Below are 24,338 nucleotides of genomic sequence, written 5' to 3'. Positions count from 1 at the left end.
GGAGGGCGGTATATAAATATAATAAATAAGTAAGTAAGTAAGTAAGTAAGTAAGTAAGTCTCTGCTAGCTTAAAATCACACCCACCCGTGTTCGTTTCTCATGATACATTTTTGAAATTTCCGAAGCATACAAGCCTCTCCGACCATTCTTGGTTGTTCTTGATTCTGACCAATCACGGCGCTTTCCTCTCCTTCACACAACGTTGTCTGGGAATTTTGCTTTAAAGACTCATTATTTTGATATCAGGAAGGTGAGAAAAAGCTGCTTGGCTATTAAATGGATGTGTTGACACATTGCAAGGAAGTGAGGCCTGAAGGTGGGGCTGGGAGGGGAAAGATCTGTTGTCGTTCAGCTGCTGGACAGATCAGTGTTGTTTCATTTGCTCGAATGAAGTAGGCAAGACAGGGACTTCTGGACATTTCGCCTGCCGTGTGTATTTTGAGCATTCTGAGTGCAAAGAGTGGCCCTGGGAAAGCAGCGGGTCAGGCTAGAGCAGGGGTAGGGAACCTGCGGCTCTCCAGATGTTCAGGAACTACAATTCCCATCAGCCCCTGCCAGCATGGCCAATTGGCTGACAGAGGCTGATGGGAATTGTAGTTCCTGGTTATCGAGAAACTGGAGAATTCTAGAAGCAGTGGTGGTGAACGCTTTGGCACTCAGATGTTATGGACTGAAAGATTCCCATCAGCCCCTGCCAGCATGGCCAATTGGCCATGCTGGCAGTTCCCCAGGCTCAGGAATTGTAGTCCATCTGGAGTGGGATACCAGGCTTAGAAAGTGACTCTGAGGCTTCCAGATCTCCACCTCTCCAGGAGCAAACTGGGGGGGCTTCTCAGCAGTGTGGCACCCCCACCTCCCACACAGATCTCGCGCTCTGGCTGCTTGTCTGTCTTGCGGGGCTCCGGTGCCTCTGTAGCATTCGTTACTCGGGAGTAAGCTTGGTGGTGGTTGTTGGCTTTGCTTTGAAGCAACCATGCAACTCTTCAAACGGGTGAATCACGACCCTAGGAGGGTTTACTCAGAAGCAAGCCCCATTGCCGGCAACCGAGATTACTCCCAGGTAAAGGATCACGCTTTAGTTCTTTGCATGAAAATCAGTGGGGTTTAACCTACACTGCTTCCCCAAAACTAGGTCTTAGGTTTAATGCTAATAATCGAGCCCAGCAGCCGAGGCCAGCCTAGATGTGTGTGTGGGGGGGGAGTGATTTTCCACCCCCCACATGATGAACTCTGTTTGTCCGTGCCCACAGAGAGGGCTCTGAGTGCCACCTCTGGCACCTGTGCCATAGGTTCGCCATCACTTCTATATACCTTGTCTCACCAAAAGATAGAAGCTCAGCTGTGACCAGTTGTGTCCCCTCTTCTTCTCGTGGAACGCTGCTCTGTGGACATGACCCTTCAGTAGCAGACGTACTAGCAGAGCATTCCACAGGAAGAGGGGTCACAGCTGAGCTTCTATCTTTCGGTGAGACAAGGTATAGTAGCCATTGGTGGGGTTTTCCTCTCTGTCTGAGCACCACCTGTCTTCATGCCCATCGCTGCATGTCAGTCAATTCCACATTTCGATTTCTGCTTGTCTGTTCTAAGTCTGTTGCCATCAGCTGTGTTGTGTCTCCTGATGTGTGAGTATTATGGGATTGGAGGAAGAAGAAGTCCCCTCCCTGTACTGGCTTTTTCCATCCTATACCTCACTTGTAAACCTTGGTCAGGTTCCCCCCCCCCCCCCCCCCCAGTTGCTTTTTTCCTGAACGGAGACATACATCGCAGGCCCAACCTCCTAGCCCTCTCGGTTGCTTTCTTCTGCCGTTTCCCTCCACTCCGCAGTGGCTTTTGAAGTACGGCAGCCAGAACTTCAGACGCTATTTCAGGGTTGGCGGCCTCAGAGAACTGGACGAGAACATTATAATAGTGGCTGTGGAGATTTCAGTGCCTGAAATAAAAGGGTTGTTTTTCTAAGCTGTTTGCAGCTTTTCTGCAGGAAAATTAGAAATGTTTGGAACACGGAAAAAGAACCCTTATGAAATATTGTCCTTTTCTGAATGAGAAAAAATGCGCTTTTTTTTTGGCAAAGCCTCTTAGAATGTCTCTTAGAATGTGTTGCATGAAAATTTTTGAAAGGTGAATTTTCTGTATTTTGACGTACACTGTGGGCATACATGGTATATGTCAGTGATGGTGAACCTATGGCATGGGTGCCAGAGGTGGCACTCGGAGCCCTCTCTGTGGGCACGCGCACACAGAGTTCATCATGTGGAGGGCGGAAAATCACACACACACACACCCACACACACATCTAGGCTGGCCTGGGCCACTGAGCACGACATGCATGCACCACGGTGAGCAGGGAGGACTCGGCCTGGTGCCTGTGCTCCAGGTGGCTGTTGCCCGAGGGGCAGAGGCAGAGATGCTAGAGAGGCTGGAAGGATGCTGCGGGACTTGCTGGAGGCTAGAGCAGGCTGGCCCCTGCTCGAGCTGGTGGGGCAGAGGAAGAGGGAGCCAACCAATTTTTCCTAAACTAAAACCTCAGCATTCAGGTTAAATTGCCGGGTTGGCACTTTGCAATAAATAAGTGGGGTTTGGGTTGCATTTGGGCACTCGGTCTCAAAAAGGTTCGCCATCACTGGTATATGTTTAGGCATGTATTTGTTGTTTTAAATGTGATGACTAATTTTGCGTCGTTTCATACAAGGCATGACAAATTGTCTTTGATCTGATTTTGTAGTAGTGCACTGCCGACCCAGCAGTGCCGTAGTAGAACGTTGGGGCATGCCGGACCTGCGTGCTGCGGTGCGCGCCACCCCCACTCCTCATCCCCCATGAGTCCGGTGCATGAACTGTCTGACTCAATCACCGGGCGCAGGGACAATGGTCTTGCCCCCAGGTGAGGATTAGGCTCAGACGCGTACGCTCCTCTCCGCACGTAGCCAGATGAGATCATGCATCACATGATGATCTCCCGGCCTCCCGCTCTCCCGGAACTCCCCCCGGTCCTCCCTCCTACACGCCCCCAATAGGATAACAATAAAAGGTGCCAGGAACCGGCAGACGGGAGATTCGCTAGGAACACGGACCTCCGGTCTCCCGCTGCTGGCGATCTCCACCAGATGTTATCTCCGCGTCTCGTCTCGTTCTTACGCTGACCGCGTGGGTCGACTACAGATTTCCCCCCACCCCACCTGTGACATCATCAGGCCTCACCTAACAAAACCATTGTAAAAAATCCAGATTGATTGACATTGGTCTGACTGCTGCTTCCGGGGTGCGCGTGCGTGTGTGCGTGTGTGTTGTTCCGCCTCCTGAGATTTTTGGGTTTGATGTCCTTCCAGGCCTTCCCAGTTCTTCTTTCAGAAGCGGACCCGGGGAGTTCTGCTCCTGGGAATTCCGTCTATTTACCTCATCGATTCCCTGCTTTTCTCCCCAGTGGTGACCCAAAGTGACTCACGCTATTCTCCTCTCCCACATTTTATCCTCGCAACAACCCTGCGAGGCTGTGAGCGTGTGTCTGACCCTTGGTCATTGAGCAGGCTCCCATGGTAGAGGGATTTGAACCCGTCTCTCCTAGTTCCTAGTCTGACACTCAGCACACTACACCACACTGGCTCTCTTTGGCCCTTTCCCCACTTACCTTAAGCCCCGCGCTACTCTCCTAAAGTAGCGTGGGGTCCAGCTGCACTCCCCACTTCAGGGGCGGCGAGAACGCAGCCGCCCCAATGCTGCCTCTCGTGCGCCCCCTCAGCGCGCGTAATTCCTGGCCCCTTTTCAAATGGCGCCTTTTGATGACCCCACGCAGAGCGCGGGGTCGTGGGGAAGCTGGGGGGCGCGCCAGTAGTTGCGCGCAGCAACCCTCCGACAAGGGTAAGTGGGGAAAGGGCCTTTGTCCTTACTCTTTCACCCGTTCCCTTCCCCACCTTTGCAAAGAGGGTTTTTTTCGCACTAGGGTGCGCCAGTGCAGGGCCCGACACACACCCAATGCTGACTTTTGGATCCCAGAAGCCCTGCCCGCTTTCACGAGACGCTTTGGCCATTTCCTTCTTTTTTTTCCCCCAAACAAAATACACAATGGTGGCCCTGGCTAAAGATATCATCCACTTCCTTAATGGTGCTCCAGGAAAGAAGAACTAATAATATCTAGTATACAAACTTACAGGGAATTTATTAGAGTTGTTACTGAACTTAACTGCAAGTTAGCTACCTTGTGTTGGCAGAAGTGGTTGGATCTGAGGAGAATTGGTATTACTGACAATACAGAAGAAGAAGAAGAGGAGGAGGGGGAGGAGGAGTAGGAGTAGGAGTAGGAGTTTGGATTTATATCCCCCCTTTCTCTCCTGTAGGAGACTCAAAGGGGCTTACAAGCTCCTTAAGAGACAAAGGCTGGCCTGTCAAAGCCATGAATCTGTTTCAGATAAGGGGATTTTTCAGATAAATGGGATGGCAGCAGCAACTCACTCACTCACTCACTCACTCACTCACTCTCTCTCTCTCTCTCTCTCTCTCTCTCTCACACACACACACACACACACACACACACACACACAGACGCACACACGCACGCACAGAAAACATTTCAAATGAATAACTAATCCAGACTCTCTGTTATTGAAAATCTTTTCTAAAAGTGAAGATCCATTTTAATTTTTTAAATTCTTTTTTACCTTTGACATTTGTATAACCTTTTATTTTGTTTGTTTTCTGTACATTTTTTTAAAATGAGAAAATAAAAATGTTTTTAAAATAGTGACTTTGTTGAAGCAGTACATTGTTGAAACAATAAAAAAGTCTGGACTTGATAAGAAAGTAAGTATTGCAGACATCCTGATTGATTTCCCCTCATTCCTCCCCCCCCCCCTTCCAGCTTCAGAATTCCTAGGACCGTGGTGGCGAACCTTTGGCACTCCAGATGTTATGGACTACAATTCCCCTCAGCCCCTGCCAGCATGGCCAGCATGGCCATCAGCAGGGGCTGATGGGAATTGTAGTCCGTAACATCTGGAGTGCCGAAGGTTTGCCACCACGGTCATAGGATGTTACACACTGGGCTGTCCCCTCCTAATAAGACAGCGGCCTGCAGGCAAATCCAGACACCTGGCTTGTCAGTGGCATTGAACGCAGGGCTTCCTCTCTGCCTCTGCTTTAATCTTGATTCCAATCTCTCACTTCCTCCGGGCTTGGCTGTTTGGTAAACACGAGGCATTCTGTCCCTTGTTGCTGCTAGCTTAAGGAACAGTTGAGCCCAATCACTTTATTTGCAAAGCTGTTTGAGAAAAGCACAGAAGAGCCTGCCCTGAAGTGAAAGCAGGTGACAGGACAGCACCAGCACGGTAGTATCTCTAGGTCCCAGAGAGACACATGTGCCGTGCGGATTTAGACTGGGGGGGGGGGGGGGGATCCTCTTCTGTGTCTGCCTGCCACTGAAGGACCAGTAGCTGGCAACAGAGACTGCCCTGGGAAAGGCCGCCGGATGGGCTCTTTCGCAGGCATGCGGGCACTGCTTGTTGGCTTCTGGTCTGTCTTCCGCTGAAATTCTGAGCCGGTTGAAATGACCACAGACGTTCTTGAAGTGCATTCAAGCAGGTTCTCCTCCATTGACTTCAGGGCTCGGTTTTAAATTGCCCGTTTGCAGCAGGGGTCGGCTGCTGGTTAGCCAGCGTCAGGAGTGTCTCAGGATGATGCGGGCGAGAGATGCCATCTGGGGAGAAGGGGGTGAGCTTCCCCACGGGCCACATCACTTCTCGGAGCTCTCTCAGCCCCAACTACCTCACAGTGTGTTTGTTGTGAGGGGGGAAGGGCAAGGAGATTGTCAGCCCCTTTGAGTCTCCTGCAGGAGAGAAAGGGGGGATATAAATCTAAACTCCTCCTCTTCCTCTTCCTCTTCCTCTTCCTCTTCCTCTTCCTCTTCTTCTTCTTCTTCTTCTTCTTCTTCTTCTTCAGGGGCAGGACATCCCCCCCCAATACATACCAGCAGCAGTGGCGTCACTTAGGATGCCAAGTGTGCCCAAGCGCAGCTGCAACCCCACCCCCAACCACACTGCCCCTATTACTGAGGGCACGTGGCAGAGGGGTGCTGCTCTCCATCCCATGTTGGGCATGCTTCAAGCATGGCATTGGTCAGAGAGGACACTGAGAGCCACAGTGGGGGCTGTGGGGGCCAGCACCCCGGGGTGGGGGAGGAGGCAGATGGTGCTTATATCGGAACCCACACTGAAGGGGAAGGGGCTCAGATGAAGGAGAATGCACCACCCTCCCACAAGCATGCCAGGGTTGGGGCTGAGACCCTCAGGCTGGGACCCTCAGCCTGTTGGTACAGGTTTTCTTCATTTTCACTCTGGTGTGTACCTTCCCCTTTGCTTAGCATGGAGGAATCTCCTTTGTGGGCCTTGGCATCCACTAGCCTCCTGGCTTTTAATGACCAGGATAAGGATAGGATTTTACAATCCTTAAAAGATAGAGGTAACACTCTACCATCTGGGATCTCAGGTGATTGGTCCCACATACTTACTCTTAAGAAACGTTCAACCAAGTATCATTTGCATGCTTTGAGTCTTAATGATTATGTGTGTGATCAATCAATATATTTTATTTCGGTCAAAGACCAGAAAATATCAGATATAAAACATAAAATCCAGATAATACATTTCCAGACCAGATACAAAATAAAATTGAGGTAACCAGTTTCCAAAGACTGTTTGTCCAAACCTTAATGTAAGTTCAAGTTAAAAAACTGGAATAGAATTGAATAAAAGATAACATCATTAATCCAAAGTTCCTATTTTTATTGCCCTACTTGTCCACGCCTTTTAACCACATAAGCACTGAATTTTGCCACCTCTCTGGTTATATTCGGATTGGCATCTTCTAATAGTCTTTTCATGGCACAATCCTCAGGGCCAAGAAAAATTGATGTTGGAAGAGAGTCAAACAGTTTTGCCCTCATTTCTTTATGAGTGGGGCATCGTAAAAAAATATGCGTCAGGGTCTCTATTTCCCCCATATCACATGGACAAAGCCTGTCGATATATGGAATTTTTTTATATCTGCCCTCAAGCACTGCTGAGGGAAGAGCATCACATCTGGTGAGTGTGAAAGCCCTCCTAAGTGACTGGCTGTCCAAGTTATATAGATAGGGGGAAGGGCCCAAAGTGTATTTAATGGATGGTTTGAGATTAAATTTGGGGAATGCTGTTATATCTTGTTGACGAGCCATATCTTGAACTCTCAGCTTGACTATAGTCTTAGCTGAGGACAAGTCTTGTGTCAAGAGAGATTATGTGTGTGATAATATGATTCCAAGGGGACTACGAATACAGAAAGGTCCTTCTATGTTTAATGATGATGAGGTTTTCAAAAGCAGATGGTCCCATGATCTGATGTTATTGTTGATTGACAGATCTTTAGCTGTTATATTTATATTTAGATTACATTGCCGTGCCGTTCTAACTTATGTGTATATACATTACTCCAATGGGAGAATGTAAACAAATTTTTCCAAAACATTGGGTTACTGTTTGTAAAATTATAATATTATTTTGGTTACTTAAAAGTAAATTGCTACTCCAGGGGGAGGGATGTCTGGCACAGACCCGGGCGTCTCTGGAACCCCCTACCTTGCAGGGCCGTGAGAGAGCTGGGCCTTTCTCCTGAGCCTGTGCTGGGGGTGGGTGGCTCTTTTTCCTGTTGTCCGCTTGGCTTCCAGACCTCAAACGAGAGGAAGCTGGTTTTGTTTGGTATTAGCTTGGTATTCGTTTGGTATTAGTTTGGTGTGCTCTGTCTGGAATCAGGGCAACATTTATTAGAAACTAGGGCATGGGCTGTAACATTTAAGTTTTGGCTGCGTCTCTGCTTCTGCACAGATCCAAAAAGTTTATCTCTGCTAGAAATGAGGGAGCTTCAGCTTTCGAAGTGGTGGCTCCATATTGGAAAAAAAATCTTCTCCTTGGGTTTCTCATGGGAGTCTCTTCATATGCTTACCGCCACGGACATTTACCATCATCTAAAGACCAGACTGTATGACCAGGAATACCAATCTCTCCTGAGTGCTGCACAAAGCTCCCGTTCCCCTCTATACTTTGGGATCACACCCCCGAAATCTAGCCCTGCTGAATATTTAGAACAGCTTGTTAATTATAAGTGCAGATGGGTCATGACAAGAGCGAGGTGCAACTCATTCCCCTCTGTCTATCTTCAAGGTCGTTTCCTTAACATCCCACAAAGTGAGCTTTGCTGTCAGTACTGTCCCAACGCTATGGACTTAATCCCTCATATCATAAGAACATAAGAACTAGCCTGCTGGATCAGACCAGAGTCCATCTAGTCCAGCATTCTCTTTCTCGCAATGGCCCACCAGGTGCCTTTGGGAGCTCACAGGCAGGATGTGAAAGCAATGGCCTGCTGCTGCTGCTGCTCCTGAGCACCTGGTCTGCTAAGGCATTTGCAATCTGAGATCAAGGAAGATCAAGATTGGTAGCCATAGATCGACTTCTCCTCCATACATCTGTCCAAGCCCTTTTTAAAGCTATCCAGGTTAGTGGCCATCACCACCTCCTGTGGCAGCCTATTCCAAACACCAATCACACGTTGCGTGAAGAAGTGTTTCCTTTTATTAGTCCTAATTCTTCCCCCCAGCATTTTCAATGAATGCCCCCTGGTTCTAGTATTGTGAGGAAGAGAGAAAAATTTCTCTCTGTCAACATTTTCTACCCCATGCATTTTATAGACTTCAATCATATCCTGCTTTACTGTTCGAGGTATAACGATATTAGAACCGATCTGGGAGCTTTACTACCTCTGGAATTTATGTTTCTCTCAGACAAACAAAAAATGTCTAAGTTATTGAACAGCCCTCATGTAGGAATTTCTGAAGCAGTCGCTACGTTTTTAATCCATGTTCTACATGATATGTAACAATGATCCTGTTTTTGTATTTGGAATGTATGGGACTTCTGGTTTATGCCTAATAAAGGTGATTGGATTGGTATATTGGGCAGGGGGCGGGGAGAGGGGGCCAGGGTTGTGGTCTTGGGGATATTCCCTGAGATGGACCTCCAAGTCACTTGGCGGTCATGATGGCCTGTTTCCCTCTTCCTGTGTGGAGCTGTGTGTCAGTTGTAAATGTTGCAGGTACAGCATGAGGAATGGAGGGAGAGAGAGAGAGGCCAGTGGGTGACGGAGGCAGAGTCATGGGATATCTGGGGGCGGGATGGCAGGGAGCTTCCCCGAAGCAGCCTCCCATTCAGCAAGGGGGGGAGACCCTCTTCTCATGGGGCCAAATTCTGCTGTTTGTTGTGTCTCAGTTAACACAGTGTGCATCACCCGTTCATTCTCTGGCAAGCGATGCAGCTGGAGCTTGGCCAAGGCTCCCTGTTTTAAGCTGTTCCAAATCTTTCCAGTTGATACGTATTTCTTTTTTTTGGTCTGCCGCTGCAGTCCGATCCCGTGTCTTCTGCTCGCAGATGCAGCGTGGTTCCCCTCCTTCAAAGAAAATAAAGTCTAAAGTCTTTTCTTGGGGCTTTCATTAACCAGAGAGTACACAGTGGCACAGCCTTTGCCCTCCTTGTTTGTGTGGAAGGAGTTAAGTGTCTTGTTTTCTTTGCACAGAGACAGAAAACTCTGTTGAATGACTCCTTGCGTCATGCAGGGAAAGCATTGGCTAAGAGTGAGGGCGGTTCTCCAGCCAGAAGCAGTTCCTGACCTGGATTTCAAAGGATCTGGAGCCTTTTGATTCTCTTCTGTCTTGTTTGCAGTCTGAACACATCAGCTATTCTTCAACTATGTCAGTGGTGGCGAACCTATGGCACGGGTGCCAGAGGTGGCACTCAGAGCCCTCTCTGCGGGCATGCGGGCACAGAGTTCATCATGTGATAATAGTGTAATTATTTCAGGGAGATTATTAGCATTAAACCCAGGACCTAGTTTTGGGGAGGCAGTGTAGGTAACCCTGTTAAGCGCTGTTAAACCCTACTGATTTTCATGGGAGGAATGAAAGCGTGATCCTTTACCTGGGGTAAGCTCGCTTGCTGGCAATGGGGCTTGCTTCATCCATTTGAAGTGTTGCACAGTTGCTTCAAAGCAAAGCCACCAACTACCACCAAGCTTACTCCCGAGTAACGTGCGCCTCGGAGCCAACTGTTTTTTCCATACTGAAACCTCACTATTCAGGTTAAATTGCCGTGTTGGCACTTTGCGATAAATAAGTGGGTTTTGGGTTGCTGTTTGGGCACTCGATCTCGAAAAGATTAGCCATCACTGAACTATGTGGTCTCTTCTGCTCCGGCTGTGTGGACTTCTCAGCCAAATACAAGCACAGCACACCTTGGCTTTTCAGCAGCAGTGAAGAAGAGCAGATCCTGGACCGGCTGTAGGACTGTCATGGACCTGCCAGTAAAAGGATTCTGCAGTTAACGAAGGAATTAAGGATAGAGGCAGAGCCCTTGGGGGCACCTCCACTCCCTTGTCCCTGATCTTGGCCTGAGTGTGGAGGTTTGCTTTTCCCTCCTCCCACCTTTCTGGAGCACAGTTTTGGTGGGTGGTAGGAGGAGCAAAGGTGAGAAGGCCCGAAACCAGAGGCATACCGGGGGTAAATGGCGCCCAGAGACAAATTGTCTCCAGGACGCCCCCCAGGCTCTGCCCCACTCACCACCCCAGCTCCGCCTCTGATACCCCCAGCTCCACCCCCCAGACTGCCCTCAACCCCACCCATGTCACCATGGACATGGGCAAGGTCTAGGGTGCCCACCGCCGGCTGAACTCCCAGCCGGCAGCCTGCAATCAGAAGAGACTGCAGGCTGCCAGCTGGGACCCCAGCCGGCAGGGGGGAGGAAGGGAGGGCGGAGTCCAGGGTGCGGTTGAAGGCGCTTGGAGGCAGTAGGAAGTCCTGATGCCTCGTCATTTTTGCGTGCCTCGGACGGGGTTGAGGCACACGAAAACGACGAGGCAGCAGGACACGTGGGGGGCTGATTTTGCGCCCTCCACGTGACCAGAAGAGTGGCGCCCGGGGACAAGGGGGTACCCCTTGTCCCTAGGTATATACGCCACTGCCCAAAACACAGCCAACAGCAGTGTGCATCCCCCCCTCCTCTGTTTGCCACACCTTTTCCTGGTCGTGTGGTGACTCTGAAGGCGCTTTCCTCTCCTGCCTTTGGAAAGACAATTGGCGCATTCTTCCTAAGCACGCATGCTGCTGGATTTTGAAAAGCGGAGTTTGTGCAGATGCAGGAAATGGCAAAAATGGATGGCTGTTTGATAGTTCCGTGGGAATGTCAACTCAATGCATGGCTGCTGTGAAAAAGGCAAACTCTATGCTGGGGATCATTAGGAAAGGAGTTGATAATAAAACTGCAAGGATTGTCATGCCCTTATATAAAGCCGTGGTGCGACCGCACTTGGAGTACTGTCTTCAGTTCTGGTCACCACGTCTCAAAAAGGATATCGAAGAGATAGAAAAAGTGCAGAGAAGGGCAATGAGGATGATTGAGGGACTGGAGCACCTTCCTTATGAGGAGAGGCTGCAGCGTTTGGGACTCTGTAGTTTGGAGAGGAGACGTCTGAGGGGGGATATGATTGAAGTCTATAAAATTATGCACGGGGTAGAAAATGTTGACAGAGAAATTTTTCTCTCTTTCTCACAATACTAGAACCAGGGGGCAGCCATTGGAAATGCTGGGGGGAAGAATAAGGACTAATAAAAGGAAACACTTCTTCATACAACATATGATTGGTGTTTGGAATATGCTGCCACAGGAGGTGGTGATGGCCACTAACCTGGATAGCTTGGACAGATGTATGGAGGAGAAGTCGATCTATGGCTACCAATCTTGATCCTCCTTGATCTCCGATTGCAAATGCCTTAGCAGACCAGGTGCTCGGGAGCAGCAGCAGCAGAAGGCCATTGCTTTCACCTCCTGCAGGTGAGCTCCCAAAGGCACCTGGTGGGCCACTGCGAGTAGCAAAGTGCTGGACTGGATGGACTCTGGTCTGATCCAGCAGGCTAGTTCTTATGTTCTTATGGCTGTCTTCTGTCAAAGCAGCTGGGAAGAGAAGCCCAGTTTTTGGCTATGTGTGAGTTTAGAGTCTCTGATCTGGACGACCTAACGTAATCTTGGCAGACGCAGGAAAAGCCACGCTGCATGTCTGCTGCAGAGCTTGCTGGGTCCCGCTGCCTGCAAACCTGCTGCCGTCCTTGTGGGCCAGGCCGAGGCTCTCTGCAGGCCTGTGAACCCCCCCCCCCCCCACACACACACACACAAGCTCCTGAGCAGCATTTTCCAGGCTGGGGTGTGGCTGGCTTGGCTTTGTCTTTTTTCAGCTATCGTTAAATACTTGATTTATGCTTTGGCATTCAGATTGATTATGCCGATGCGTGCTGGCTTCCCCTTGGCTTCGTGATGCCCTCCAGGGAATATTTGAAGTCCTTTGGTAATAGTGATGGCAAATTGACAAATTACCTGCAAGGTGGAGAAATGTTGCCGGGCTGGCTTTTCCACATCTTTCCTTCTCTGCAGTCCTTGGCAGAAATTCAGAATGGTTGAGGAATTGGGGTGTGGCCACTAGTCCATTCCCCCCCTTAGGTTGTCTAAAATGTCTTCACCGTAAGGATAGGAGGAGTAGGAGTTTGGATTTATATCCCCCCTTTCTCTCCTGCAGGAGACTCAAAGGGGCTTACAATCTCCTTGCCCTTCCCCCTTCACAACAAACACCCTGTGAGGTAGGTGGGGCTGAGAGGGCTTCGAGAAGCTGTGACTAGCCCAAGGTCACCCAGCTGGCGTGTGTGGGAGTGTACAGGCTAATCTGAATTCCCCAGATAAGCCTCCACAGCTCAGGCGGCAGAGCTGAGAATCAAACCCGGTTCCTCCAGATTAGATACACGAGCTCTTAACCTCCTACGGTGCCTCCCGCTCAAGCTTCCTCCTTGTGCCTCCCGCTCAAGCTTCCTTCTTGTGCACAGGTGGAACGCTTCTGCTGCTTTCTTGGTTTTATTCCAGGAACGGTTCTCTCTGCGTTGCTCCGCCTTCGAGGCTAGAGCAGCTTTTTGGACAGAGGCGCCCCCCCCCCGCCCCCCATTTTCCACAAGGGATTTAAGCAATCTGACAAGCTAGGCTGGAGATCCAGAGGAGATCAGTGGCAGGTTCAAGCCAGGCCTGGAGACACAAGCTGAGGCCACTGTGGGTTGAACTCCTCCATGTTTTTTGAGGCCCATCTTCTCTCTGGCTGAAGAGGTCCACTGGGAAATTCAATCTAGATCAGGGGTAGGAAACCTTTAACACTCAAAGAGCCATTTGGACCCGTTTTCCATGGGAAAAGAAAACAGTTGGAGCCGCAAATAATTTTTGACATTTAAAATAAAGATAACACTGTATATATTGGGGGGGGTTTTACCTTTTACTCCGCTCATTCTGAGAAGCACATGGATGCGTCCACCCTGCTGCCTGCAGGGTGGGCAAGGATGGGGCCAGCGGTGCCTTGCCGGCCGCCGGGAAAGCACCCACCCCGCTCGAACGAGGCAGGCGAGAGGGGAAGCCCGCGGCACGGCCCAGCTGGCCGTGGGCCATTGGTGCGCCCGCCCTGCTACCTGCAGGGCGGGCAAGGATGAAGCCAGTGGCTCAGCCTCACTGGCTGCCGGGAAAGCGCCCACCCTGCTCCAACGGGGCAGGTGAGAGGGGAAGCCTGCAGTGCGGCGCGGCCGACTGCGGGCAGTTGGTGTGCCCGCCCTGCTGCCTGCAGGGCGGGCAAGGATGGGGCCAGTGGCTCGGCTCATGGAGCCGCAGTGCAAGGGCAGAAGAGCCGCATGCAGCTCTCGAGCCGCAGGTTCCCTACCCCTGATCTAGATCAAACCCAGTTTGAAAATAAACTGCCCCTTTTCATCGAGGCTTCAACCTCCCCACTGCAGCCTATTTCCAGTGAAGACATCTAGGCCTATCTCTGGCCCCTTCTGCTCACGCAAAATAATGCATTTTCAAACCACTTTCACAACTGTTTGCAAGTGGATTTTGCTGTTCTGCACAGCTTGAAAGAGCACTGAAAGCAGTTTGAAAGTGCATTGTTCTGTATGTGCTGAATGAGCCTAGGAGTGCGGAAGTAAATCTTGTTCACCAGACAAGACTCTGCTGGCTCACATGGAGCAGTGGGAATCAAACTTGGTTCTTCAGATTAGAGTCCACCTACTCTGAACCACTAGGCCATGCTGGCTCCCACGAGAAAAAGCGTGTGCCATAACTGTTGCCAAGCAAAGTCTGGAGAGCTGGCAAGTAGAAGAGTTGTCTGAGTATACCTGGAGATGTGAATTGGCAGCCACGAGGCCCGTAAGCCGTAAAAGTAACAACTGACGATACGAACTTGTCCCAGGAGCAAATAGGTAACCGACAGGCAGGCATGTTGTTGGCAGCTGACCCTGTTGCATTTTGTACTGACCGAAGCTCCTGAGACGTTTTCAGAGGAAGCGCTGCTACGTGCTGTAGCCTTGATCAGCACGGTGAGGTTGGCAGAGTCTAAATAAGGGGCCAGGTGCTTCAGGCAACAGAGCCATCTGGTTTATTCATGAAGCCACCCAAACTTGAAGTGCTGAGTTGCCATTAACCAACAAACTGAGATGGGATGTGTAAGCCAACGTTGATTGTAAGAAGCAAGCCTTTATTGGCATAGACAACAGTACAACAGTAATAAAAAACGGATTAAAAAGCATATACAATGCAGGTCAAAGGAAATCTACTGGCGTTTAGTAATTTCCAGGAGAAAATCATCCACTATCATACAGAGAGAGGGATCAGGGTTGTCCAACAAGTAGTGTAATCTAATTAAATTGGGGAGACGGGGTAAATGTAAAGGAGTAAGATTCACATACTTGGATCTGATTTCCTTGAATCTGAGACAGTGTAGTAATTGGTGGGCCAGAGATTCAACTGAGCCATCGTTACATGGGCACAATCTTTTAGCCTTTTCTTGCTTATTAAATCTGCCATGCAACAAGGCAGAAGGCATAACATTAAAACTGGCGAGCATTATGGCTCTCCTTTGAACCGGGTTTATTAAGCAATACAGGTAGTGTGCCAAGTGTTGATTGTAATGTCTGGGGGCAGCCAGAGGACAATTTCCACAAAAAGAGAGGCGTGTGATAATTTTTGCAGATTTTCCCTTTCTCCTGCACTTCCCTCGAACTTTGTTCCCCAGAGAAGTATTTTTATTTATTTATTTATTTTTCGTTTTTATATACCGCCCCTCCCCCAAAGGGCTCTGGGCGGTGACCAACAAGATAAATAAAACAAACCAATGTTGGAGCAAATAAATAAATACAAGTTACAGTGAGATGGCTCCACTTAATTATAACATTAAAGACCCATTAAAACCCCGTTAGACAGCACCTCGTTCAAACATTCAAATATGCAAAAGTATACAAAAATACAAAAATATTGGCGTCCGACTTAAAATTCATAGAAACCCTCCCAGAAAAAGAGGAAGGGGAGCGGAGGGCCCCATGGTTGTTACGGGCCCAGAGTGTACAGAAGTCTTTATACTCAAGCCTCCAGGAATTTCCCAACCTATCAGGGCATACACAGACATCGTAGAATTAGGATCTCCCCCTTTGCTGAACATGCTTCCTTACGTTGGCATCTGTGCCAGGCTCCATGCCCCACACAGAGGTGAGCAACCCTAGTGGTTGACTGCAAGAATTCAAGAAGGAGGAGGAGGAGGAGGAGGAGTTTGGATTTATATCCCCCCTTTCTCTCCTGTAGGAGACCCAAAGGGGCTTACAATCTCCTTGCCCTTCCCGCCTCACAACAAACACCCTGCAAGGTGGGTGGGGCTGAGAGAGCTCCGAGAAGCTGTGACTAGCCCAAGGTCACCCAGCTGGCGTGTGTGGGAGTGCACAGGCTAATCTGAATTCCCCAGATAAGCCTCCACAGCTCAGGCGGCAGAGCGGGGAATCAAACCCGGTTCCTCCAGATACACGAGCTCTTAACCTCCTACGCCACTGCTGCTCCTTGTACAAGAGCATCCTTGTACATCCAGCATTCTCTCCTTCCAAATAACATGGAAGTCAGATGTTTGCACACCTGTGCTTTTAGAATGCCTTTAATGGGTGGGATGCATCAGCTCATTGTCATTTACAGTCCTAAGGTCTTTTGGGGGGGAGGGACATATTTTCGCCTGCATCAGGACAGGGAAGTTGCGCTCTGCTGACAGAAAGTTCATCAGCAGATATTTCTGGATCAGAGAACGAGACTTTGTCCCCAGACAAGGAAGGTAAACAGGCACACACCATTGTAAGCTGGGGGGGAACCTTTGACATGGGCTGGAGGGTTGGGCAAAAGGCCCAGGAAGGAGGAGGGCTGGCTATCCCAGGCCAGCAGAAAAGTTCTTGCTTCTGCCTCCTTCCTGGGAAGTTCTTGGGTCAACCTGATGCCAGGATAAGCACCAGCATCGCCTGAACCAAAAACAGCACTCTTGGTCAGGCATTCATCTTCGTCACAGACATCCTCTTCAGCAGTGATAACTGGAGTTTGTTCCAGCTTGGCAAATCTTTTCTAACTTCATTCCGTGTCTTAGTGTAGTTATTTTGAAGAACATACAATTCATACCAAGATATTTCACCTTTATTATTATTATTATTATTATTATTATTATTATTATTATTATTATTATTATTATTATTATTATTATTATTATTATTATTATTGATACAAAACAGTTATACACAGCAAACAAGATCAATATGCTGGATTTTGTATTACATCACACATCTGACACTTTCCAAGCATGTAGGACTGTGTTGTTGTTGTTGTTGTTGTTGTTGTTGTTGTTGTTGTTGTTGTTGTTGTTGTTGTTGTTGTTGTTGTTATACTACACATAACAACACAGCACAAGTGTCTGGAATTCATCTCTGAATATCGAGTCCTTCCCAAGGACCTAGGATATTAGAGGTATTTGCGTAGAATGTGTGCAGTTCCTAGAAGTGCTGCTTTCTGCAGCAGGTGGGCTGATGTTCTGTCCAAGTTTAGGCTTTCCAGATGTTTTTCAAGATTTCTTGGGATTCCTCCTAGAGCACCGACGACTAGTGGGATTACTGTTGTTCTTTTTTGCCACAATCGTTCAACTTCAATTTGTAGGTCCTTGTATTTTGTGATCTTTTCCAGCTCTTTGTCCTCTACCTTGCTGTCAACTGGCACAGCAACATCTATGATCCAAACATGTTTTTTCTCTACCACTGTTATGTCTGGGGTGTTATGTGCCAGGTGTCTGTCTGTCTGTATTCTAAAGTCCCAGAGTATTTTTGCTTCTTCATTTTCTATGGTCTTCTCTGGCTTGTGCTCGTGTTGTTGTTGTTGTTGTTGTTGTTGTTGTTGTTGTTGTTGTTGTTGTTGTTATTAATTCGATTTGATAAACCCCCCACCCCCAGAGGGCTCAGGGCGGTGTACAACAAATAGGAATACAATAAAACAAATCGAATAACCCCAATTAAAATATACAAAACCTTAAAACTATAAAACTATAGCAGCAGCAGTAGCCTTCAATAATTAATTAATTAATAATAGAAGACGTCTGGCACCCAGCCCCAGTGATCAAACCCGGGGAGGGGGTTGGCAGATGGTCCAATAGATAGCCAGTGCGCAGGACAACATGAGGGGCGGGCTCAGCGGCTGGCCCCCCCAAAAGCCCGGTGGAACAACACAGTTTTGCAGGCCCTGCGGAACTCTCCAAGGTCCCGCAGGGCCCTAACTTTTCCAACCTTCCAACCTGTTTCATTCATCATCTTGTAGATTCATATTTTGGTGAGAACATTTGTTTCCTGTTTATTCATTTTAAAATCCTCAAGCCCCAAATTCTTTCACCTTGGTCATTAAAAAATTCCACTCCCTTTAATGGGTTTCTTGAAACTGTCATCAAATTATCAACAAATGCTCTTAGTTTGGGAAACTCTTAATTTTTATACCCTCAGCCCTCTCATCAAACCTTATCTCTCTATTGAGTCCTTCCAACACTAGTAGTATACGCAAGTGCGGGGGTGGGGTCCATCTTTCTACATTTCGCACAGTTTGGATAGGTCCCCATAAAGAATTATTTGGGCCGACTGCAAGGTGTAAATCTTGTAAACTCATTTTATAAAACTCCTTCCAGAACCTTAAACATAAAAGGCCCGTTCAGGTTCCCCAAGGCGTTCTCTGCATCCCCCCAAAACCAAAGCAGCTTGTTTTTTCATTGTCCAAACGTCTGGATATTTGTGGTCGATGAAATCTGAAGGGCCTAATCCAGCCGGCTCTCTCAGAATGGCAAGCTGATTTAGCCATTCGTAGAACCGTAGAATTGGGAGGTGCCGTGCGGACCGTCTCGTCCAGCCCCCCAGCTCCGAGCAGGGTCAGCCTAGATCAGTGGTGGTGAACCTATGGCACGGGTGCCAGAGGTGGCACTCAGAGCCCTCTCTGTGGGCATGCACAAACAAAGTCCCCACACACACATCTAGGCTGGCCTGGGCCACTGGGCTCGATTATTAGCATTAAACCTAAGACCTAGTTTTGGGGAAGCAGTATAGGTAAGTAACCCTGTTAAGCGCTGTTAAACCCCACTGATTTTCATGGGAAGAACTAAAGCACGATCCTTTACCTGGGGGTAAGCTCAGTTGCTGGCAATGGGGCTTGCTTCTGAGTAAACCCTCCTAGGGTCGTGATTCACCCGTTGGAAGAGTTGCACAGTTGCTTCAAGGCAAAGCCACTGACTACCACCAAGCTTACTCCTGAGTAACAGGCCAACCGTTTTTTCTAAACTAAAACCTCAGCATTCAGGTTAAATTGCCTTGTTGGCACTTTGCGATAAATAAGTGGGTTTTGGGTTGCAGTTTGGGCACTCCGTCTCGAAAAGGTTCGCCATCACTGGCCTAGATTGTCCCTGACAGCTGTACATTCAGCTGATGCTGCCACCACCTCTCTAGCAGCTGATTTCACTGTTGCACGACTCTTTACTGCCCCCCCCCCCGATCTCCGACAGCCCTTGAAATACTTGGAGGGAGCAACCACGTCCCACCTCAACCTCCTCTCCCCCAGGCTGAACCTTCCCAAGTCCCCCGGCCGTTCCTCCTACTGGTCACCCTCGTGGCTTTCCTCTGCACCTGCTCCGTTCTGTCCCCATCCTTCTTGGATTCCATAACTGTACGCAGGACTCCAGGAGCAGCCTGACCCAGTGTGGGGTTTGGCATTTGCAGAGCCTTATCTCTGATGTCAAAAGCTAACCTTAGCAATAATAGGATTATTTTTATTTATTTATTTATCTATTTCTTAAATTTCTATCCCGCCCCATCCCCGAAGGGCTGTGGGCGGTGTACAACATAAAATCCATACAGTATCAGATAAAAGAACTACTACTAATCAATAAAACTCACTAAAACTCCATGTAGGCAGCGGTTAATACAATTAAATAATTAAACTGTGCGCCCTTCCTGTCCCTCCCTTTATTACTCTGGGAGTTCGTAACATCTATACCGCCCCCCTCTCCGGGAGGAGTTTTTTTTACTGATAGTTTTAACGCTGGACGCCATATGGTTCACACGGAACGCTGTAATTTTATGTAATTTTATATATTTAATGATGTTAATGATTTGAAATGTTATTGTTATTGCTACGTTGTTTATAATACCTGTTGTTCACCGCCCAGAGCCCTCAGGGGATGGGGCGGTTTATAAATGCAATAATTAATAAATAAATAAACAAACAAACAAACAAACAGTTAAATAATTAAATAAGAGGTGTCCAGAGAACCCACATTTAAAACCTTCCCCAAAGAGGGAGAACAGCGGGCTCCTCAATATGAGGGTTACCCTGATGTCAGGGGCGTACCTAGGCAAACTGGTGCCCGGGGACAAAACCTGAGTTTGGCGCCCCCCCCCCCCGGCCCGGTGTATGGGCGGCCACCCTCCCCCACCATGACCAAACAATTATTTTTTGTACCAGCTCACAAATCACCTCCCACTCCCATCAAAACATACATGGCTCTCTACCCACCAACTCTTTTCCTAATTTCCTAATCACAACGACCCTATGAGGTAGGTTGTTAGCCTGAGAAACAATTCCAAGCTAGTGCAAGTGGGTATTAAGCATGGAAATCTCTCACAAATCACCCCCAGCAAAACATTTACCAAACAAATGTCAGCATCATCTCTCACAAAACACCTCCAGTGGAATCCACTTTCATTGGTGTTTAAACTAGGGAGCTCAGATTCTTCTTTTAAATCTACCTTAAAGGGAGAATCTGGGGTCCCCGGTTAAAACAAAATTGAAAGTGATGCTTTTGGGAGTGGATTCTCCCCCACCCTGAAACAGCATCACTTTGAGGGTTGGAGATTCAGATGAAACAAATAGCAGATTCGGCTGGAATCTGGACAAATTTGGGCACATTCAGACAAAAATTGTCTGATTATGTCCTGCCCAAAAATTACCAAATGCGAATGCAAAGTATTTGGGTTTTGGGGGGGTATTTTTGGTGTTTTTTCAGCCTGCAGGGAGCGCATTTTTAAAGCTAGCGGCACCATGATTTCAGGGCATCATCCAGAGACTGCCCTCATGATCCACCATGAGTTTGGCAATGTTTGGTTCAGGGGCAGCAAAGTTATGGCCCCCCAAATGGAATGCCCCCATCCCCACTGTTTTCAATGGAAGCTAACAGGAGATGGGGCTACCCATTTGAGGGACCATAACTTTGGTTTCCCTGAACATAACTTCACCAAACTTGGGTGGCATCATAAGAATAGTTACCAGATGATACCCTGAAATTTTGGTGTGACTAGCTTTAAAATACATCCCTTCCAGGCACCCCAAGAAATTTGCCCAAGATTCTTTTGTGTGCAGTGACTTTGCTCCATTGTAGCTAATGAGGAATTTCTGAGGCAGGCTGCACATTTTTGAAGATAGAGGCGCCAGACTTTCAAGGTGGCTCCAAGAGGCCTTGAGTAATAGCATCCAAGCTTGGTGAGCTTTGCTTCTGGAGTGGGGGGGGGGGAGGAGTTGAGAGAGTTCTGAGAGAACTCAGCCCACAGGCTTTGATGTGCAGGAGCGGGGAAACAAAATAAGCCTTTTGGGGCCCATAAAATTGAACCCCCAGAAGCAAAGGTCTCCAAACCTGGATGTTATTACCAGGAGGCCTTCCTAGAGCCACCCTGAAAGTCTGGTGCCTCTATCTTCAAAAAATGTGCAGCCTGCCTACACACTCAGAAATTCCCCATTGGCTACAATGGAGCAAAGTCACTGCAAAACAAAGAATCTTGGGCAAATTTCTTGGGGTGCCTGGAAGGGGTGTATTTTTAAAGCTAGTGACACCAAAATTTCCGGGTATCATCTGGTAACTATTCTTAGGATGCCACCCAAATTTGGTGAAGTTATGTTCAGGGAAACCAAAGTTATGGTCCCTCAAATGGGTAGACCCCATCTCCTGTTAGCTTCCATTGAAAACAATGAGGATGGGGCACCCCATTTGGGGGTCCATAACTTTGCACCCCCTAAACCAAACATCACCAAATTTGGGTGGTATCATCAGGACAGTATCTGGATGATACCCTGAAATTTTGGTGCCGATAGCCTTAAAAATGCGCCCCCTGCAGGCCGGAACGTGAAAAAACACTTAAAAAATTTAAAAACACACAAACGACCCTGAAATGTTGGCGCCCCCCCACGTGACCAAATGGGGGGCGCCCGGGGACATAGGGTACCCCCTGTCCCTAGGCAGGAACGCCACTGCCTGATGTATAACAGCATAGGGAGCGAAGAGGGGCACCGCCATCAGCGGCTGGGCACTCCAAAGGCCCGGTGGAACAACACAGTCTTACAGGCCCTGTGGAACTCGCCAAGATCCCGCAGGGCCTGGACAGCTGGCGGAAGGGTGTTCCACCAGGCCGGGGCCAGAGCTGTAAAGGTCCTGGCCCGCGTGGAGGCCAGCCGCATCATTGAGGGGCCGGGAACCACCAGCAAGTTGGCCTCTGCCAAACACAGAGACCGAGTAGGGACATATGGGGTAATACGGTCCCAAAGGTACAAGGGTCCCAGGCTGCGTAACGCCTTAAAGATCAAAACCCACACCTTGAAAATGATTCGGAATTCAACTGTGTGACTTTCGATTACTGAAATGATCATTCTACCCAATTACAAAATTTTAATGATCATTACTTCTAGGACAAATAGGTGGTCTGACCAAAGTCAGCGTGTCCTTTATCCCAAAAGGATTACGTCTGGTAGCATGGCCCCCCGTGGGATGGAAACGAATGGGTTGTCCTAATGGGAACCCCAGAGGGTTTCAAAATCCCAGGTGCTCTAAATTGCACTCTGGAGCCCCAGTAAGGTTTTGAGGTTTCTAACACAGGTGCTCCCCAAATTTTTCAGATCTTCCATCAAAAAAACTAATAGAAGGGAGGAGGCACCAAGTGAAATTTCTAAAAATTTCCAGCTTTCCCCATCTCTGGGTAGGTTTCTTGCTGATTTATTTGAGACCATCAGTGTTTTATCTGTCACTGGAATCTTGGGCCTTTTCTGATGCTGAATGAAGGGCATCTGATTGGTTGTAAGGGCTGGTTCGGTCTTTTTTTCGGGTACCTGACATCAGCTTCCTGGATACCTCTTTTCAGGGAGGAGAGGTAGACTGTTTTAAACTAATAAATACAGTGCTGCCTGCTTCACACCCAGAGCTGGATTATAGCTGAAATGGCTGTCCACATGTACGTGATTCCACGTGTGGCAGGTGAAGGGATGTTGCTTCTGTCCCCGAGACTGCCAGAGGGAGGGAAGCCCAGTGGGGAAAAGGGCAGCGGATTTGAGCACTCATAAGAACATAAGAACATAAGAACAAGCCAGCTGGATCAGACCAGAGTCCATCTAGTCCAGCTCTCTGCTACTCGCAGTGGCCCACCAGGTGCCTTTGGGAGCTCACATGCAGGAGGTGAAAGCAATGGCCTTCTGCGGCTGTTGCTCCCGATCACCTGGTCTGTTAAGGCATTTGCAATCTCAGATCAAAGAGGATCAAGATTGGTAGCCATAAATCGACTTCTCCTCCATAAATCTGTCCAAGCCCCCTTTAAATCTATCCAGGTTAGTGGCCATCACCCCCTCCTGTGGCAGCATATGCCAAACACCAATCACACGTTGCATGAAGAAGTGTTTCCTTTTATTAGTCCTAATCCTTCCCCCCAGCATTTTCAATGGATGCCCCCTGGTTCTAGTATTGTGAGAAAGAGAGAAAAAATTCTCTCTGTCAACATTTTCTACCCCATGCATAATTTTATAGACTTCAATCATATCCCTGCTCAGACGTCTCCTCTCCAAACTCAGCCTCCCTCCCGCCTTTGTTTCCGCAGTGTGTCCCACGGTGTGCAAGTCGCAGGGCTGCCTCGCAGATGGCCGGTGTTGTCACCCGGAGTGCCTGGGGAACTGCCTGGAGCCCAACGATCCGGGGAAGTGCGTGGCTTGCCGGAACTTCAACCTGGAGGGCAAGTGCGTGGAAGCGTGCCCGCCGGGCTACTACCGCTACAAAGGCTGGCGCTGCGTGACTTTCGACTTTTGCCAGGACCTGCACAACAAGTGTAAGATTGCCCGGCAATCTGGGTGCCATGTCATCCACAACGAAGAATGCGTTCCTGATTGTCCCTCGGGGTACACCGTCAACTCTAGCAAGTGAGTGGTTTCTCGTGGACCAGCAGTCTGCTTTGCCTGTCATCTAAATGCATCTGTTCTGCATCGGCCCCAGAGAATAGCCCCAGGGCCTGTGTCTTCTGGGGAACTCGGTTGCCTGTTCCCCTGTTCTGGGGAGTGGTCAATGGGGATCTTTCACAGAAAGAAGCCCCTCTGTTGGGAGGGACTGAGGGTCCCGTTGCACACCAGGGATGGGACTGAGTGCAGAGGAAGAGGAGGAAAGTGACTGGAAAACTTCCCTTCAAAATGGAGGAGAAAAGGGTAGTTTTACGGCGTTTCCCCACTCTCCCCTATCCCCCCTATGCTGCGTGCTGCTCTCAGCGCTCTCAGCGCACTGCTCTCAGCTGCTCTCAGCGCGCGGCATCCCTGGCACGCGCCCGGGCGTCCCCACAACCCCACGCTCTGCGCGGGGTCATCAAAAGGCGCCCTTTGCAAGAGCGGCAGGGATGCCGCGCGCCGAGGGGGCGCGACAGTGGCAGCGTCGGGGCGGCTGCGCTGTCGCCGCCCCTCTCGTGGGGAGTTCTGGGGGACCCCGCGCTACTCTCCTCAAGTAGTGCGGGGCTTAAGGTAAGTGGGGAAAGGCCCGTAGAGTAGAATTTTAAGGCTGCATCCTCAGACCTGTGGGAGGTGTCCTAACAACAGAAAGCTATTTTAAATCAAAGTAGCAAATATGAAGTTTATGGTGGTAATGG

General features: G+C 48.9%; 1 protein-coding gene across 1 annotated transcript in view; it reads left to right on the top strand.

Annotated features, from left to right (window-relative positions):
- The window catches only part of INSR (insulin receptor), a 137,942-nt gene that overhangs the window by 53,493 nt on the left and 60,111 nt on the right, over positions 1 to 24,338 (top strand). The window contains 1 exon segment of the mRNA XM_048496934.1: positions 23,313 to 23,628. Coding sequence (XP_048352891.1) covers positions 23,313 to 23,628 — 316 coding nt within the window.

Source organism: Sphaerodactylus townsendi, linkage group LG05 (genome assembly GCF_021028975.2).
Source record: "Sphaerodactylus townsendi isolate TG3544 linkage group LG05, MPM_Stown_v2.3, whole genome shotgun sequence".
Taxonomy (NCBI): Eukaryota; Metazoa; Chordata; class Lepidosauria; order Squamata; family Sphaerodactylidae; genus Sphaerodactylus; species Sphaerodactylus townsendi.
The sequence above is the reverse complement of the archived record's forward strand: the minus strand, read 5'-3'. Positions and strand labels throughout refer to the sequence as shown.